Source organism: Alligator sinensis, unplaced genomic scaffold (assembly GCF_000455745.1).
Source record: "Alligator sinensis unplaced genomic scaffold, ASM45574v1 scaffold91_2, whole genome shotgun sequence".
NCBI lineage: Eukaryota > Metazoa > Chordata > Crocodylia > Alligatoridae > Alligator > Alligator sinensis.
The window spans coordinates 235,746-256,418 of record NW_005842529.1 but is presented as its reverse complement, the minus strand read 5'-3'; the positions used below and the strand labels follow the sequence as shown (position 1 = coordinate 256,418).

General features: G+C 42.6%; 1 protein-coding gene across 9 annotated transcripts in view; it reads right to left on the bottom strand.

Moving 5' to 3' along the window:
• Positions 1-20,673, bottom strand: part of ETV6 (ETS variant 6) — a 166,146-nt gene that overhangs the window by 28,851 nt on the left and 116,622 nt on the right. For all 9 annotated transcript variants that reach the window (XM_025213440.1, XM_006031787.3, XM_006031786.3 and 6 more), the window contains 3 exons: positions 15,224-15,388; positions 6,956-7,090; positions 28-570 (listed from right to left, as the gene is read on the bottom strand). In XM_025213440.1, coding sequence (XP_025069225.1) covers positions 28-570; positions 6,956-7,090; positions 15,224-15,388 — 843 coding nt within the window. The remainder of the gene's footprint in view (positions 1-27; positions 571-6,955; positions 7,091-15,223; positions 15,389-20,673) is intronic.

Below are 20,673 nucleotides of genomic sequence, written 5' to 3'. Positions count from 1 at the left end.
CACAGGTGTAGAGGATGTTACACTTACCTGCTATCCTTCCAATTGGCATTGAATGTTCCTCGGGAGGGGAGACAGACACCATGATGTGGTTCATGTATGCTAGCTCCTCTCGGTGGGACAGGTTGATGGGTTTTACCTCCCTGTGCAGCCCATCCTCAGACAACCTTGATGGTTTGAAATCAGAGTGCCTGGGGTTCAATATCAAAGGGTGCATGATGGGACTAGGCATCAGCTGGATGACTCGGGTGTTCTCTTGGCGGGGGCTGGAAGGCTTCTGAAGCACTTCAGAAGGAGGTGGGCAGTGGTTGTTCTCTATAGGAGACACTGAGAGAGGGTAAGTATCCTGATGGTTGTTCTCTTGCTGATGCCTTGTTCCTGGGACCCTCTCAGCTGGGGAGAGGCGACGGATAGTGTTGTCCAATGGGGACTTCAACGGTCTCTGTTCCAGGTCTGGTGATGGCCGGTGATTGGTGGTGACAGGTGATCTAGAGCGATGCAACAGTTCAATGGTTGGGGGATTGTGATGGACTGTTTCTGTTGATGGTCTTGAAGGTCTCTGGACAAAGTTATCTGTGGAGAAAAAGTAAAAAATGTAAATTATGATGGAATCACAGGACCTGGCTCAGGGAATCTGTTTGAAAACAGTCTTCTATTGTGCTTGAGAAGGAGGGAGTGTTGTCTAATGCAGGAGGGGACTGCTTGTTAGGACATCTTGGTTCTCTTCCTGGCTCTACATATGGGTAACTTTGGACAGACAACCTACCCTCCCAGATCTTTTGAGGAAAAAAGTTATAGAAATGCAGGTTATTCTTATTCACTTACTGTTGTATTGTTTTGAAAACAGAACATAAATCTGTCCTAAGACAACATTTCTTACTGTAATTAAACAGGGTGGACTTAAAACCAATGTATACAGGTGTGAATAGTAGAAAACCAGGGAGGGTGACAAGAGATTCCATACTGGTCAGCTCAACGGGGTACTTATTAAGGGTGGAAGGCCCAGTGTTAGGCTCATCTGTACCACTTTTGTTTTTCTGCAAATTCTATAAAAGCCTGTTGCAAGTCATGCCACTGTGTGGACCCCTGTTGCTGAAACTCTTCAGGACACTGAAAATTTGGATCTGGAGAACAGATCCAAGAGGTAGAGTATCTTGGGAAGATTACTGAACATGTGGAGGTGGACCAGACCTGTGTCATGGTTCCCCACGTAACACATGATTGTCCCCATATAACACATTCTCCATTCCAAATATATCAATTCAAGACAGTACCTCATTTTCCAGGTACACTTGTGAATGGTTCCAGGTGGCTTTAAGCTGGTTTTATTGACTTGTACATTTCTCTGTTTCAAGTTTAAACTACATTTAAACTGGTCAAAGTGTTACATGTGTCCATACTGTTAAGTAATATAATCGTATAGATAAAAAGAGCCTGTTAGACTATAAAACAGACTAGGTAATCTAAGAACCTTTTCTTGCAGAAAGTTTTATCTTATATACTGTACTTGTTTTTCACTCCATTACCTACCTTAAAAAATAAATACATAAAAATACTACTACTATTACGACTAAAAAGACCTTTGGAAAATAACCTCAGTGAGATTTTTCAGCTTGGCCTAAGAAGTCTCAACTAGATAAGAAGCTTTTACAACTTTTGGGTGGGCCTATTCACTTTAGCTGTGTCCTTCTAAGATCAAGGAGAACTGAGAAAGCAGGGATTCAAAATAGCATCTGCAGGGACTGGTGACATACGCACAAACCAGAACATTACAACAAATAAAATATAAATGAATTTTGCCCGATTAAGGCCATGGCTTTCTGATTGGGAAACTACTGGCAGAGAGCAAAGGCTAACAGGTTTTTAAAACAGAGATAAAATGTCAATGCTGTTTGTCAGAAACCTCAGGTGATAACAGTTTCCTTCTCTTACATACATGTCAACAATCAAAACAGGTAAATGTGGCCATCCTACTTGTTCATTCATTTCAGTCTGTTTGATTAAAAAAAACCCCCGATTCTCTGGTTAAGGCGGCACTGCCCTTTGAAAGATCGAGTGAGGCAGAAAGGAATCTAGGGGCTTCCTGCCTGTTCTGGAATCCACGCAAGTTTGTATGAGGGTTCAGCACCTTTCCATGAAAGGGCCTGAACAAACAGGGCTCATCTGCCGGGAAGACTGGGTTCCAGCTAACACTGGCTCAGCAACCTTACACTGACCCTCTGCCCACCTACTGTCTGTTCACCTACACAACTTGCCAGCAGCTAGCAGCTTCCTTGTGAAGGTTTAGGAGGAAGCTAGATGGGTCTGAAGTTTATGATTCACATAGTTGAGGTCATAAACAAGAAAAGTATATTTGTATAACTACTTAGGTTAGTAATAACAGAACAGCAGGAGGAAGTGAAACTTCATGTCCAGGCTGTGCCCTGTCTGCATTGGCTGAACAACAGAAGTTGAACAATGGAGCTTAAAAATGAGTTTAAAGGAAGTAGTGGCCAACCAGTGTGGAAAGGCCAGTTCATGTTAGAACAGTGCTAAAAAACTATACTTTAAACTATACTTTAAAATATAGATGGATGTTCAATCTGTGTGCAAGAAGCCTCAAATCCATTTATGAAAGTATTTCCCAAACTCTTTCAACTCAGTAGCCATGTCTACACGTGCAGTGGACTGTGCAGTACCATCACTGCACGTTTTTTTCCTGGTGCTACTGCATATTAGGTCATTACTACTACACAGTACCATTGCCACACAGTTAGTGTTTGGCAACACTACTGTGCTGTAGCCACAGGCTACCATGTAGTAACTCGTGGCTACTACGCCGTAGCATCTCATGTAGGTGCGCCCAGTGACTGCTATCAACCCACTCTTTTTCACAGACCCCTATGCACACTTATCAAAATGAAAAGGGTGGGGGGGAAAGGCGAAGAGAGGATGTCCTAGTATGATCTGTAGACCATTTAACATGGCCTTGCAAACCAGTCTGGGAACCACTGCATTAAGAAAAACTTCTCTCTACCCCCATTTTAATTGCTACTGCTTTCCCCTTGCCTGGACCTAGTCATACTCCATATCCTGTTTTGAGCTGGAATACTGTTTGGAGTTTTAGGCTCTGCAATATAAGAAGCAAGTAGAGAAACTGGAGAAGATCCAGAGGCGAGTGACAAAGATGATGAAGGGGTTGGAATGCAAGCCATATGAGGAAAGTTGGAGAGAAGTATGTTTAGTTTGGACATAAGAGATTAATAGGGAACAGGACTGCAGCTCCCCATCACTGACTCTTCGCTGTCAGGGCACAGGTCTGTGTCTGTAAAAACGTGCCAATCAGATTATAATTTCTGATGAGATTTTTTTTTTAAGTGAATTCAATGCTGTGGAAAGCTGATGACTTCCATGATCCCTGTAAGGACAGGTGAGGCTCCTAAAGGAAGTGGAAAGTTGCTGGATTGTAAGTCCTGAAGGCTACAATTCTTTGCTTATCTACAAAACAGGTGCAGGCAGCAGCAGAAGCTTCATGTCATATGACTCTGCTGATTCAAAGGAACCAGTGAAGTTAAGGGCTAGGGACAGAAATTACACATAAACCAGCATAAGTGAATGGAAACCAGTTCAAATCTGTAAAACACCAGAAGTTCAGCGCACATCAACTGCTTTCAAAATAGCTGAAACCAGTTTAAGATACACCTGGATGGATGTAGTATCAGATTTAACTGATTTAGGTTAAAGCAGTCTATGGAACTTCTTTCCTAGATCCCCTCCAGATTCAAGTTAACTCACAGTCCCCCAGCATTCCAGGATGCTTTGTACCTCCCCTGCAAACCTCCTTCCCCTCTCCACCTCACAGGGTGCATGGGCTAGCCTTGGCCCAAGCTATCTGCTCCAGCCAAGCAAGAAGGCATGTGGCTGCATTTTTGGAATCAAAAGTGAATGTCTGGTCACTTGCTTATTGGTTCAATCAATGCAGTTTAGACTAACCTGCAAAGATTTAACTGATTCAGTCTTGGGCTTTTTGACTATCTGCACTTAGTGAAGAAGATCATTCAATCTCTTTTGCTTCTTTGGCCCTTGATGTCCCTATAGTGGCCCCAAGAGGATCAGAATCAGCTTTTGCCCTAGAGATGTCTACACTTGCCCACAGGGAACTGATTCATAGATTCATAGATATTAGGTCGGAAGGGACCTCAGCAGATCATTGTTTGATTTGAGACTATCAAACTCTCTTTGCATAGGTTAAAAGCTAGCATAGTTTCTGACTTTGGAGAAGAAGAGACCTGATCAGGAATACAAGAATAAACAAGCCTGAGACTAGTCCTAAACCAAGACCCCTATTGCCCCCTCTCCAGTGTGGTTAGTTATGCTGGAATGAATGCCTCAGCACACAACACAAAAAGCAGGAGTGTACAGGCAGGAGGAAAAAGAGTGGTAAACTCAGTTGTGCAAGGTCTTCCATGCAGTAATGTGAGAGAGCAAGAGGGCAGGGACAGCAAGTTAAAGTACACAGGCAGCACTCAGTACCTGCCTGGGAATGTTTGGCACAGAAAGGGCCTCTCATTGCCTAGGTTTGTGGCTGGGGATCCACGATTAAAATGCTTCTCAATTTTAATCAGCAACAAAATTGAAAAAAGAGAGAAAGATGAAGAGAGAGAAAAGGCAATTTAGTGGTTGGAAAGAAAAAGGGAGGCATGTTTTCAAAGCACTGTACTCTATGCAGACAAAATAGGGCTCATGCTAGCCCTAAAGGAAAGGATTTATTGGAATCAATCAGGTTTTGTTCAGCAAGTTGGACTGTGTTCAAACTAGATGATCACAAAAACTTGTACAATACAAATCTCGATGTGACTGGACCTTCACCTGCATCAAACCACCTTGTGACATTTTCCATAGCTCATAATGAAAACTGGATACTGACAAACTCAGGATCTTTGTTATGATCTACCACAGGTTATTAGTCTAGGCTGTTTCTGGGCAGCTGTCAGGGGCTGTTAGCTCAGTTATAAAGGAAACGCTGATTCTGGACATACATGAATCAGCTACATTTTTTTTCTTGGATGCTCAGGCACTTTAGGTCTTTCTGTTCCCACAGAAATCAATGTGAGCTTGCCCTTTATTGAGCAGACCCTTATTAATGAGAATTATGCACAGTGATCAAGTGGGGAAGAGGTCCTACTGATGACAAAGAGAATTACAGGCAATATGGGACAGTTGGTGTGGGAAACAGATTGTTAAATCCACATCTTATAAATCATAAGCCAGGCTTTAAATCACAAGCATGCTCTTACAGCTGTGACTTAGCTACACCAAAGATTCTGTCCAGAGGAACTGAGTGCTAGCGTACAAAATGTTCCAATGCTTGGGATTTACCCAATATGTTCTTCAGTACACGTTTCACAAAGGGCTCACCTGGCCCATACCCAGTTTTCCATTAAAAAAACCCAACAAAAATATTGGGTGTATATACAGAGCTTTCATTATCAGCCTTTGCTTGAATCCAGCTATACTGGGGCAGATATTTAGCATGGTAAAACTGTACTGCAGTCCTGGGCTCCTGATTCTGCCCTCCCAATGCCCTTCAGTATGGTCCTGCAGTCTCCTGTCTTAAATTTTGTAAAAGTGTGCAGCTCTTCCTAGGATGAACACGGACTAGGGTGAAATCCAAGTTCTTTTTTTAGAGTTTTGATTAAGGATGAGGAAAAACAATAGCAATAGCAGAAAAGATTCTGTCAAAACTTTTTCTGGGAGGAGAACTGGCCTTTTTTCTAAATTATATTCTTCATGGGAAATGTCAACTTTCTTCAGAAACATTTTTGTTTAATTGGAAAATGAAAGGCTTCAAAATTAAATATTTTTAGCCCTTATTTTCCAGAGAAGAAAACATGGACATTTCCCTGCTAGCTCAAAAAAGGAGTATACTCCCTTCCCACCACTCAGTATGGTGGGATGCTACATGCCTACAAAACCATAGAAGATGCCTATGCTTCATTCACCCTTTATCCTAATCATAAAATAAAATAAATTCCAATAATACAATTAAAAGTTTGTTTCTTTGCTGTCTCCAAAGAACATCTGAAGAAATCCTAGTGTTTTAGTCTTGCTGCTACTACATTGATAATATGCTAAAATCTCAAATCACTCCAGAGTCTGGATTCTGCATTTAAAAGGTATGAGTGCTTACGGCAGACTTCTCTTTCCTTACCAGTTTAAGTGGTGGCCTGGATAGTTACTTATAAAAATGGCATAATCGAAAGAGAAGCTACATTTTTTTCAAGAACAGAATTTCTCTGAAAACACAGTAATTACCAGTTTAGTTAAGCTGAGCAAAGAATCGTGCCTTCTATCAGGCCATCCGAGTCAAGACTCTAAATCTCTGAGACTGTCAGTGAAAGTGAAATCCTGAGTTGAAACTTCCTCTGAGAATATCCTGTTCTTACCCTGCCAACCTTTACATCCAGTTGATCTCCTGTGCAGTGAGTCCATGAGGCAGAGAGAGAGAGCTGTCTGCTAGACAGCTAGTATCTTGGTGTGGGAAGTGAGGGGAGGAAAGTTAATTGGCACACGTTTGCTTGCAGACTCGTGCTTATGCCCACACGCACACTCTCTCTGTCTCTCTGTCGCTCTCATTTGTAAGTGTGTGTGTATGTATAGACACCACAAAAGTCACCAGCATATTGTTTAAAGGTTATGTTGGCTATTTGGATATGGGACAAGACATCAGGGGTTAAAACAGAATTATACAAACAAAGGAATGCAACTGGAAAGCTTGAGAACTTTCAGCCACTTGGCTCGGCAGGCTACCTGAACATTTTAACAGCTAAGGAAGCTAGCTGCTCAAGTATCAAGGCTGAAAGCTAGAAAAATTATTTTCATTGGTTTTGAACAAGAAGAGAAGCCCATAACTCCTCCTCCAGGCCTCGCCCAAACTGTGCATACAAAGACGAAAGAATAACAAAAGAGACATTGTTACCTTCATCGTGGTTTTGGTGTAATATGACCTCTGGCTGAGCGTGTATAGAGTTCCCAGGGTGGAAGAAAGGTGAAAACAGCATACGAGCTTTCCTTTGCTTCAGGATATGCTGAAGTAGTTCATACAGTACGTCACCTGAAAGACAAACAGCAGGCTAAAGGAAATGAAAAGCTACATGCTGCTGGGAAGTCTCATTTAGCCATCTGATGCATGAATTCATGGCTCCCGGGTGCCATTTTCCAATCCAAAACTGCCTTCAGGAAAAACCTGCATCTTACTCACTCTTGTGTAAGGCTCCTTACTGGCAGTCAGAAAGAATTTTGCGTGTCAACAGTGTCAAAGATGAAAGAATAGGGGGTGTGAGATAAACATCAGTAAAACAGCCCTTAATGGTCTGCTATAGACTTTGCACTTCCCTACTGCCTCCCTTCTGAGGCTCTCAAAACTTCACTAATATTAGTTAATGAAGCCCCACACTTCCTTTTCTGACAGCCCCACACTTCTTCTGACAGTCTTAATTTTACTGACAGGCAAATAAGCACACAGAATGTGTTACCAACTCAAGGTCATGCAGTAAGTCAGTGGCCCAACTTGGAACAAAATCCAGCTCTCCTGACCTTTAGCACTCTCCTTTTAACCATTGTACAACACTTCCTCTCTTTGGCATCTCTATATAATGAGTTTTTATACTGGAGATGATATATCTTCCATTAACCCCCCCCCCCCACAACCCCCACCCCCCCAAAAAAAACAAAAAAACAAAACCCTTTCCCTCTCTATATTGTGGCAAGGTATTTCTGTAGTATTATGACATTTGAAGGAAATAATAGAATGCTACGTAATTTCTCCACATAAGAAATTTAGCCGGGTCACTGCCAATAAAGAACATACATGGCTGAAGTGGGCCTTAAGCTAAACTTGGATGCCTAAGTCTAGAATTCCAATTCTGATCTCTTGGGCTGATGCTGCATAATCACGGAGATGCCTAAACTCCAAAGGAATCCTCCTTTACAATTCTAGAGTTTCCCAGGTGCCATTGTGTATACCAAGAACTGCCCCATTCCTGGCAAGTCAGCATAGCTCAGTGCCTAGGTACACCTAAACCCAAATGGGATCTAGAACCTAAGTACTCCTTCATTAAAGGTACTGAAGGGCTCAGTCTCTTACAGAACACCAACAAGATTGGGCTCCCCACAAAATTCAGTGCATCAACCACGGGCAGTGGTGGAAGAGGATGTTGTGGTACCCGACTTCATAATGTTTTATTGGTTACAGCACTCTCCCAGGAACGGAAGAATGAAGAACAATTTCTCTCTCTGTCTGATGGGATTCAAATCCATAATTCTCACTTCTTAGAACGTCCTAACCACCAAGCCAGGCCATAGCCTAACGTGGAATAGGGCCCTTCCCTCACTCCTGTTGAAAATGAACCACTGGACAGATAAGTACTAGAGAGCAGGCTGTTCTTTTCCTTCCCTTCTCTTTGCCCCCACCTCCCAAATAACCTGTAACCTGTTAGTTAAGTCAATCTGCTTGCAAGTGGGAGATGTGGGTTTGAGCCCCTCAAGCAGAAGAGGGTATTAAACCCATGTCCCCCCTGGAAGATGGCAGAAGTAATGTTTTCCTGCAGCCCTAGGTAAGACATATGGGGAGCAGGATTTAAGATGTAACCAGGCTCACAAGGCTAGGCTTAAGACTAATGCTTATTTATTACCAGAACTCCAGCAAGCTGTTCCTGAGCAAACTGTCTCCAGCAAAGCCAGAGTTTTACGATTACTGTATGGTGGCTCTAAAGGAACACACCCTTACAGTTACTAGGAAACTAACTGTTTATCTAGTGGGTAATTTATTGCAGCCCTATTTTGCCTTCAGTTAAACCTCCTCCCAACCGTAGGTTGGTACCTGAGAAGGTGCACTTTGTCTTTTGGTATATGAGGCAACCATCAACCAGGTAACTAGAAAGGGTTAACCAAAACGGAAAATGCAGGTGAGTTACTCTAACTTCTCCAGGGATGTATGATTAACCTTAATAATGTCTTAATAATAATGCCATATACAGTCCTCCGCTGACCACCATTATACACACAAACAGGAGTCAACACTAGTCAAACAATGACACTGTTGAAATAGCAACCAAATTACATAGGTATTTTAATAAAGTGTGTTAACAAGAACTTTGATTTTCTAGTGGTTTTGTTTATTTCTCTAAAAACTGGGAAGCCATTCCATATTCTGTAAATCTCCAACATTTTACCTGTCAGTCAAAGTTACTATTTTTTTTCCCACTATTTCAGCTTAAGTCTTCCTCATTTCCATAGGCTTTTTGCTCTATTTCTAAATCTTTACCACTTTTGTTATGTCAGTGGTGTCCATGGGGCATTTTTAAAGGTGTCTGCAATGCCTGAAAATTTAATTAAAAATGAAGCCTCAAGAACCCAGTCACCTTTTCCATGTTTAATACATAATGAGACCAGAGAGAGAGATTTTACTACATAATTTGCATCTCGCAGGGCAAGACAGACACACACATTGTGTCATCTCATCCCAAATAAATACATCCTTAAAAATGTACCTTTTATGGTACTAGTATAATTATCTTAGTTAAGTGCGTGTGGTTTTTTTTTAAATCAAAATAGTTACATCAGTATAATCCTCAGCACAGTTATGTCAATGTAGTCACTGCTGAGTAAAATAGGGAATAATTCATTCTGCCATGAGTTCCTTTACACTGCCATAAATTCATCTACTGTAGGAAAGAGTTGTTCCTCTTTAACTGTACCAATATAGTTAGAGAGTTCACCTGAGTGTAGACATGTCCTTGAGTAACTAAATATTGTTATGGCACAAGAAGCATATTTCCTGTACTTCATATTGGAAGTACCTGGGGAAACCTGAGGTATTATTTTGTTACCTAAGGTAATCTAGAAGGTATAAGGGGAAGTTTCTACCTGGTATTGTCCTACGTGGTGTAGATTTAGCCTGTCTGAATAGGATTATATAGGGTTTATTAATGGCTACAATTATTTGCATCAGTATAAAACTGGATTCATTCTGTTCAGTAATACTAAGTCCCAACTCATAGAAAAATAGTTGGAAGGGGTAGGTGTCAAGAGGTCATCCAGTCTAACACTACTCAGGGCAGGATTGTCTGTGTATAAATTATTACAGCTGTGCGAAGCTGTGGTCCCTGATTCGATTTGGCAGAGATTTGGCCTGATTTGGTGGCCCGAATCTCTGAACCCGAATCGAAACAAGAGGATCGTTTAATCTCTCCAAATCCAATTGGAATCCTCTGAATCAATTTGGAGAGATTCGGAAAGATTTGGCGATTTAGACATAGATACAGTTTTAAATGTTTTTTCTACATATCTCAAGGTAACAGGTGGCTCATGAATGCTGCGGTGCTGGGGCAGATGCAGCATCCCTCAGAAGCACGGGGAGAGTCACCAGCATGCTTGGCAGCAGACCCAGAAGTGAACCAGAAGCGTTTCCAGTTCACTTCTGGGTCCGCTGGCAGAGTGCATAGGGGACCCCCCTGTGCCTCCCTCGCTTGGTGACTGGTGTCTTTCGGGTCTGGGGGGGCACTCAGGGTCCCTCTGCAGCTAATCCCCGAGCCAGAGGGCTGCCCACATGCTCCCTGATGAACCTGGAGGTGGACCGGAATTACTTCCGGTCCACTTCTGGGTTCACTGATGAGCACGTGGAGGGCCCCCCTGTGCTCCTGTGGGACACTGCATCCACCCCAGCATCACAGCGTTCATAAGCCGGGCTGGTACCTCGAGGCACGTAGAAAAAACATTTAAAGCTGTGCCTATGGCCGAATCGCTGATTTTCTGACTCAGCATCGAATCTTCAGATTTGGATTTGGCCCATTCGAATCAGGGACAGTAATATGAATCAACAAATTGAATCACTGTCCCTGACTTGGGTTGAATCTGAATCTGAATCTAATAGGGCCCGCTTCACACACCCCTATAAATTACCCCAGCCAAGCGTTTGTCTAATCTGAATTTAACAATTTCCAATTATGGAAATTACATGGTCTCCCTGGGTAATCTGTTCATACCCTTCCCCAGACTTAACCACCCTCATAGAAAATTCTTCCTAATTTCCAACCTTTATTGTAATTTAAGCCCATTGCTTCTTGCCCTGTTATCAGTGAACACAGACAGTAGTCAATCACCATCCTCTTTATAATAATAATCCCGCTTTGTATTCAAAGACTATTAACCAATTTCCCCTCAGTCTTCTCTTCTCCATAATGAATAATCCTCATTCTTTCAATCTATTCTTAGAAATTATGTTTTCAGAAAGCTACTTGTTTTGTTTGCTCTCCTCAGGAATCTTTCTAGTTTGTTCACTGGGTGACCCTGGTGCTAAAAAGAGTGAAAAAATTATTACCCGTGTGATGCACACAACACTCCTGTTAATACAGCCCAGGATACTACTTGTTTTTTTGTTTTAGTTTGTTTAATTTTTGCAGCATTATTACACTGTTAAGTCATATTCAGTGCACAGTTCACTGTAACTCTCAGGTCCTTTTCTGCAGTAGTGCAGTTGACACAGTTGCCTCCCATTTTATATTTGTTCCTGCTTGACTGTAGCACTTTGCACTTGTCCTTATTGAATTTCATGCAATTTATTTCAGACCCTCTGCCCAATTCTTCAAGGCCATTTTGAATTCTAATTCTTTCCCCTAACGCAGTACACCCTGTCCAGTTTGGTGTAATCTGTGAGTCCGCTAAGCACACATACAGTCTGTCCTCCAAAACATTAACTAAGATATTGAGCAGTACCAAGCTTACGACAGACTCCTAGGGAACCTCACCTGACACCTCCTCCCATTTTGACACTGAGCCACTGATGACTATATTTTGAAACTGATTATCCAACCAGTTATGCACTCACCTTATAGTAACTTCATGTAGACTAATTTCCTCAGGTTACTTAGGAGAATGTTACCAGAGACAATGCCATAAACCTTGCTACAGAGGATATCACTGTTCTTCCTGCATTCACAAAGCCTGTCACCTTCTCATGGAAGGAAATCAGGTTAGTTAAACATGACTTGATCTTGACAAATCTATGTTGGTTGTTCCTAATCACCTTGTTATCCTTTGCATCAGCATGTGGCCCATGAGTAGTTAAATCACAGCCTGAAGGGGCAGAAATTCTGCAGTGGGGCAGGTGGCAGTGGTGTTAACCCCATGGCTGCCAGAGGTGTATTGGCGGGGCCAGCACCTGGGAGGCTAACAGTGCTGCAGCTTGCCCTGCTGCAGACTTTCTGAGTTGAAATCCCCATTGGGGATATCATTTGGCAGTGGGAGGGTAAGTGGTGGCGGTGGCATTAAACTCATAGGTACTGCTTTCCATGATGTTGAATTCCCAGGTCAAGGTCCCCATTGGGACTCCATTGTCTTTTGGTGGCAAGGCAAGGGATGGCAGCATGGTCAGCATGTGGGGTTTAACACTACCTCTGCTGCTACCTGAGGTGCATCTTCCAGTCCACCAGAGGCCCCATGGTAGAGATTTGTTCTGCCAAATGAAATGAGCTGGATAACCCTGCTCTAAGTGCTTAAAAACAGATACCTTAATGATATGCTCCAGCATCTTTAGACTGAATTAGACTGCCCACTCTGTAATTTTCTAAGTCCTTTTTTTAAAAGATGGGCACTATATTTGCCTTTTAACAGTTTCCTGAGACCTTACCTGACTCCCTTGAGTTCTCAGAGACTAACTAGTGGCTCTACAGTTACTTCAGCTGGTTCCAGGTATTCTCTAGGATGTCTCATTTGATGCTGCTCTTTTGAAAACACCCACCTTATTTAAGTCATCTCTAACCTGTTCTTTTGCCATAGTAGATTGATTATCTACCCCCCTGGGCTTGCTCCTGACTGTTTATCATCAGCTATTTGACCTTCTTTGTAAAGACTGAGTTAAAAAATGCATTAAACACTTCAGCTTTCTCTGCATGGTCCATTGCTTTCCTTCTCTATTCAGCATGTGACATTCAGCTAAACGGAAGCTTACATCACAGTAGAGGATGTGAATTCCAGAACTAAAGCCTTCTCTCTGAAAATGCCCTGTCCACTGCCCACCAATGTTTAGATGGCAATATCAAGCATGAGTAGGGTTAAGGAAATCCAGGATGGGGAGGCACTGCCACCGTCATGCATGTACGTACACACACACACACACACACCCTCCTCACAACCCGTTGCTCCCAGGAGCCCTGATGACAGGACAGGACAGGACAGGGTGGGACAGTGCGTAGGCCCACAGCTGAGCTCCATCCCCATGTGCAGAGGCTGGACCTCGCTGGGAATAACCTCCCCCCCTCCCTGCAATGGCTGCCCAGGGCCGCAATGTAGAACCCGGGCCTCTGCAGTGGCTGCAGCAGCAGGGCAAAAGGCTGCTGGCAGTGGGTGACCATCCTATCTTGCCCTACGCAGGTGCCCAAGCCCTGCCCCTGGCCCCGGCCCTGGCCCTGTCCTCCCAGGCACTGCAAGACATATCGTCACCCTAAGCATGGTACATGCTAAGTATAAAACAACTAGTGCTAGGGATAGAGAAGAAAATATACTTGCAGTATAACAGTGGGTACTTCATACAAGGCACCAAAAAGTTGTTTCATTCAACCCCTGTGTGTATGTGTGCTTGTGTGTATACACACACACACACACACACACACACACACCCCGGATGGGGGAAACAACTTTTTTTTGGTGCTCTGTATGAAGTATCCACTGTTATGCTGCAAGTATCTTTTGGGCCCAACACCTAGTGCTAATTGTTTTATATTTAGCATGAACTTAGCATGTGTGTGTGTATGTGTGTGTGCATGTGTGTACATACATACACACACTTGTGTGTGTGTATTAACGTCAATGGGATTTAAACATATGCAAAAGTGTTTTGCTGTGCAGGTATAGACATAAGTTTATGCTTAAATGCTCTCTCCTTGTGGCACATTATAGGGCTTATCTTTCAGCAAGTGCTTTGTGGCTATGCAAGAGACATTATGGTGACTTTCTTCTGGACAAACAGTTGGCTGCAAATGCAGGGGGCTAGACTTACTGGTCTAGTAGGCCCATTCCAGCCCCATGGTTTTTTTGAACCATGGCCTACATGCACAGGTCCTTGGTGAGGAGTCACAAAGGTGGCTTGGCAGAGACCTACTCCACAGCCTAGTTGGTCAGGAACAAAGCAATGCAATGCCAACTGTATTCCTGCAACTAACACTGGCAGTCTGATAACCATTATCTTCCAGGTACTTGGTCCAAACTGTTTGATCATCTCTGGTAGCTTGATGAATTACAGGCTTCTACATTTAACAGGAGTACTCTGAATGGTTGCGAGAAGAAAGCTCTTATTAGAGCCAATAATTCAAACTCAATTAAACATCCCCAACACAGGAGGGTGGAGGCTCATTGTTGCTGCAATACTGAAAAACATAGGCTGCACGGGATATAAATACAGACAGGCAACATTAACATTTCTAAATTTTCTATGCAAATAAATAAAGGTAAAATTTGGGCAACAGTCTGATTGATTCACACACCTGGCTCTGCTTTGCCTTGGGCTGGACACTAACATGTGATTGAGCATGGGCAAAATTAAGAAAAAAGCCCACTGGGGGCTGTAAAATAGAGGAAAGGTCCCTGTGGGATAAGTTTTGCCATAGCTTTTTAGCAGCACATTAGCTGAGCCAACCGTGAGGCAGAATGCTAATGTGGGCTGCTGAGGCTGGAGCATTTGATTAGCTCAGTCGAGCAGCTGGGCCTGTGCGATGCTGAGCCTTTAAAAGACAGAGCTGGAAGTTCCACGTTGGTGCCAGGTGGAGACTTTTCCTTCCCTGGTGTTACCTCGACACAGACTAAATTTGGATTTCAACTCTCCTGAAATTCAGGATCTCCTTCCTCTGCTTTTCTTCTTCTACTGGATGCCTCTCTCTCCCTTTTTTCTCCCATCTGTCTCTTCATTGTCTCCCCAACACAGCCTAAGAGCAGATCTATACTGCCTCAGTACTGTACTAAGGAGTGAGACAGGCTGCTCCTGCTGCTCTTGTCTCTCAGTCTGTGTTTAGCTCCATACCGAGGCAGCCCTTTTACCAGGACTTCTGTATCAGGAGTAGGCATCGTGGCCCTTGCACAGTACTGAGGCAGTGTAGATGTAAGCGGCTCCCTCCCTGCCCAGACTCTCATGGCATTTTTTTCCTGATGCCTCAGCATGCGTGGCTCCATCCTTCCTTCTGTAGGTAAACCTCACCTGAATGAGGAGACCTGTATCGAAAGTCCTCTTTGGTCAGCAGCAGGAGAGCTTTGCCATTCATCTCAAAAGTGTTGCTGTCAATTGGCCTCAAGGAAAACTCCTTCTCTGCCCACTTGAGCCACTGAGCCACATCTTCTCTGCTCCAGTAAACTGGCTGCAAACCTATGGGGAGACAGAGAAAGCATATTTATGTTAAGGAACAGGAACAAAACACATTGGATTCTGGGGAAGTATTAGTGAATAATCACCAGCAGCACTTGTATGCAGAACCTGATACTGATGGTGGAGGAAGTGTCAGGATGATATAAGCCCAAATATCTTACCAAAGTACTCCATAATTAATAAGCTATACTGGTATGATCATGTCCACACTCCGGGGTTCTATAGCTCTAAGTATCCTGTATTGTTTATTCATAGTGATGAACTGATGCTGTAGCCATGAAGATCCAGGAATTATGTAAGCAGCAAGTATTTTTGCAGCTGATATCTTCCATTGGACAAACTGCCCGGTTGGGATTAATGGCATTAATGCCCTACATTTGAAAGCTTCTCTAACAAACACAAGGTATTAATACCATTAATCCCAAACATACAGTTGGCCCAAGAAAATATATCACACAAAAATCCTTGTCTCTCTGTAAGAGAACAGCAGCGCAACTTTTTAGGGCCTTAGACAAAGCAGTTACGTTTGAACATGGAGCCTGCTCTTGCTGTCAGTAAAGCCAAAGGCATTTTGCCCTCTGACTTCATTGGGCACAGGATGAAATCTGGGATATGAGTTTTAATATGAGTTTTATACACAGTTTTAAAATAGCTTCCTTTCCCAGGAAAGGAGGCAGCATAGTGAAGAGCTGTTTATACCTAGACAGGTAGGTGGACAGATTATCTGCTATTCACTAATAGATTAAAGTTCCCTTTCCTGTCCCCCTTGTAAGATGACTCATTGTTTGACTTGCTACACCTGTTATGCATAAATGAAAGATTCACACTGTGCATAGGAACATAAAATTTGCCATATCTGATCAGATCTTTTGTACACAGCCTCTGGCACTGGCTAATATCTTATGCTTCAGAGGAAAATGAACCTCTCTTCCTCATATTGCACCTGGCTGATTGTATGCTGTTGCACATGGAAAAAATACCTCTTTCCGGCACCCTGTTTTATGAGATTTGATTACCTCTATCTTTGCAAGCATAACTACAAAAATTCTAGGTTTTTAACATATATTTGCAACCTGTTTTTGAGTTTAAACAAAGTGACGGGTAGTGAATATTTAAGATCCAGATTCTCAGTCAGCTGCTATTTGGAAAGCCCCTGTGCTAAATTACATACAGAACTGAATCTGAGTCAGGAGGAGAATTGAGAGTAAACTTCTGGGGATTCAGATGAGAACATACTTGACCTCAGGAAGGGAAAGGAGAGGACTTATATGAACAGTGGTCTCCTTAGCAGAAGGACATCTTGTTAAATGTGTCTTCATTTCTAATGTTCACCCTAAATTTTACAGTAAGTGCCACGCTAACAAACGACAACCCCCTCAGTACTAGAATTTGCATCTAATTACTCCTGCAAGAGGACCCAACCTCTCTATATGCTTTCATTTTACCCGCTGGCTGCAATGGGACTGGTGGGGTGAGTGTTTCCTGTAGGTCCATTCTGTGGAGAAGGTGCGTGCAAGGTGAGCATTGTGCTCTAAAACAGCAGTTTTCAACCCTTGGGTCGCATCCCAAAAATGGCTGCAAGAATATTTCAAAGGGTCACAAGTTGTGGCAGGGCAGTGGCAGGCAGAAAGGCAGTGAGAGTATCCAATTCTTTAAAATTTATTATTTTGACTATCATTTAAACTAGTCTTTCCAGAGTTAACAGGCTAGTGGAGTGAACTTTTACAGCTCTAAAGCCTATTGCCACTATTATTTGTGGGTAGATACTGTAGAGTATAATTTTGTTTCTGACAGGCAGAACAAGAACTTGCCATCTTTAATCATCAGTGGAAATTTGGTAACACAGAAATCCAACTGGAGTTTTGAATTAGAGTATAGAAAATTAAGCAAAACACACCCTTCTCAACTGCCCTTCATCCCATGCTAAAAAGTCGTAGCTTTACTGAAAAAAAATAGTATAGACCCTTCATTTTATGGAGTGGCATATTATAATTTCATGGGGCCAACACATTTGTTAATCCCCTTCCAGATGTGGAGCAGAGCTTTCTAAATGTTGGCGTGTGGAACTGTGGATGTAGTCTGTTCGACTAGATATCCTGTGAAATACTGTTCTGTCTGCAGATGCTTGTGTTAGGATAATCAGGCTGAACACAGTTCAGTATTGTGTACAGATCAAGACAAACCTTGTTCTTTGACTGTGCTGGCAAGCGTGCAACAATGTAACGATTCACAGTGGGGAGGAGCTTTTTGTTCAGTTCTTGCCCCTTTTCTTTTTCCCTACCAAGTTTTTTCTCAATTCCTCTCTTGCTGAATCTAGCTTCTAACTTAGGGTCTGTGGCATCTCTAAAGCTTCTGGGGGGAGACTGCTGAGTAATTGAAAAGAAAAAAACCCTCAGAAAAACAGCGTGGTTTGGAGGAATCAGTACTTGGGTGGGAATCTGGTGGTTCTGCATTCTAGGCCTGGCTTTGACACTGACCTGGTGTGAGGCTTTGGGTAAATCACTTTGCCTTTCTCATTCAGTTCTACCATTGACAAAATCAAGATAATAATACTAACCCATACTCCCCAATGGGGTTGAAAGGATAAATATCTTACCAGCCTTTTAAACATATAAAGTTATATGCAAGACTGCAAAATAAGTAACCCCCTTCTGTTGGGCTTCTCTCTCTCTTCATCCCTCCTTGCCTTCCTGTGGAAATAGTTTCCACAGGATTTGCAATGCTTTGCACCACTCGGTTTTGCAATGCTGCATCAATTCACTCCAGGGAGGATTTTTGTAGAGGTGCAGACTGACAGAGATACATACTTCTCATGGAAAACTCCATACAGAACTAATTCTGCCCTGTACAGTGTCATTTATTCTCTATGTGTCTCTTTTCCTTAATTCTTTTTCTTAAACAGGTAGGTAACTGCATGAGGACAAGGGAGTCAAGGGCTTTTAAGGTTCAGAGGAAACAGGTCTAAAGACCCAGTGATACTTTGTGAAAACGTTAATCACATTCTCCGTGATATAAATTAACCCTACTTGTGGGGTTTTTTGGATAATTTGCTGTATATTTTCTCTGAGCCTTCTCCCATTAATTCTATAGAAACAGGGACTTGTTAGGAAAAGATTCTCCCTGCCCCTTTTTATTCTTAATAAAAGTTGCTTACTGAATTATCCTAAAGTAATAGAATCCTTTTCAGAACCAAATAAACACAAGGACTGCGCAGTGAGGGCCAAGTTCTGCCTGATCACACATCTGCTGACATCACTGGAGAGACTTCACTGATTTTAACAGGCACTGACCAGGCACATTGTGCAAGGCCTTTCTCCTTGAAAATTCCCAGTGACGTCAGTGAATCTACTTGCAGAGACAGCATGGAAAAGTGGCTAGAGCAATGCCTTGAGACTCCAAAGACCTGGAATCTATTCAGCTGTGCCACTGCGTTATTGGATAATCTTGGGCAAATCACTGCCCCTCCCTAAAGTGCCTTGAGATAAATGGCAAGAAAAGGGCTGTATAAAAGATAGTATTATTATTATTACTCCAGATAGGGAAAGCAGACAGCTCAGAGAGACTGCATCATGTGGGGCACTCTTATCATGTAAGATACTTCATCATATGTCTTTTGTCAGCCTCCAAGCATTAGCTTCAATAGAACGAAATCCAGTTATTTACAGTGCTGTTAATAATCTCAAGCATTTTACACATTAAGTAGAGAGAAAAATACACACTTGTCTTTCTAATATTGCAGGCTGGATCTTGGTATCTTAATAGACCATTTACTCATGTTACTTATTCTTCCCCTGAAGTGCCATTTTTGACATTTGTTACACTAGCTGGGATAAAAATGGTGAAGGTGATCAATTCTCATGCTTCAGGGCACAAGCCGATAACCATCTGGAGTCGAGAAGAAATCCCTGCTCCTATATATTGTAGCTTTGTAAAAATAAGCACAACGAAAAGAGACTGGTGGGGTGGTTTACACCTTTCTCTGAAGCAGCCAGCATAAACAGCAAGAGAAAATCACATGTGCGCTGTTACAGAGCAAACTGGTATTACAATGCAACGCTTTCAAGGTTTTCTATGTCACAACGGCAGGTCCCTAAACAAGCATCTGCTCTGGACACTAAAACAGATTTGTGCTGCACAGGATCTCTGACAATTTATAGATTTTTAAAACCAAAAGGAACCATTTTGATCATCTAAACTGCCCTCCTGCAGTTAACTGAATTTCATCCAGTAATTCCTGCATCTAGCCATAACCTCCGGTTGAGTTACAGAATGCCTTTAGAAAGACGTCTCTGATCCTGATCCTGGCAATACTAGCAACTAGACGCCCCTTTCTCTTAGGCAGGAAAGACGTGCATTTCAGACGTGTGGCATTGTATGTGGTAAATCATGTACATAACATACATCTCAAATATATACCCAAAGTCTAATTTACAGTATGAAACAAAGCTGCTTTCACATGTGTTTCATTATGAATCAACCTGGAGATCTAAGTCCAAAATGAGGTCCAACATACAGTATGAAAAAAGCTGTTTTTGCATTCGTTTCAATGAGTCAATATCTGATGTCGCAAGCATGATATAAAAACCATTTGCCACTTGATCATCATTCCTGCGTTACATACCTATATTTTTGTTCCAGTTATGCTTGAAGATTCCAGCCTCATGCCTAATTCCTTATAAGGATTACAAAGAGGAGAGAAGGGGGAGGAAAATAAAGACGCCCTAGTCATTCATCCCTTTCCAGAGGGCAGATAGAACTGTTTTCACTCCCATGATGAAAATTACTACTCACAGTTGGGCAAAGAGCAAAAAAAGCAGCATGGGCAAATCAACAGCTCAGTGTTGTACACCCAGGGACCTAAACAGTATCATGCAAAGGAGACCTGATTACCAGGCATCACACCATCTAACAGTGGGAAACATGTCCTACAAATGTTCACAAAAAGCAAATGTTGGCTGCTGACTGGTCCATCCTAGACAGAAGCAGATATTCACTTTAGGAATGAGCCAATGTTCATTTTTAGCAGTGGAAATTTCTGGGAAGGGGAGAGACAGAGCGGCAATGCTTCCCACACCTTCTCTAGAGAGGCGTTTCCTTGGTCTGAGGAAGGCAAAGGGGAAGTTGCTATTTGACTCCTTCCAATCATGAAAGAGTTTAGAATATAGGCAAGAGAAACGCTCCCACAGGGTGGCAACCTGGAAGAACTTTCTCTTGGATGAGGGATGCTTCCCTTGGGAGAAACTAAAATAAAATACCTGTACACTGGCAATTTCTACCAGGAGGGC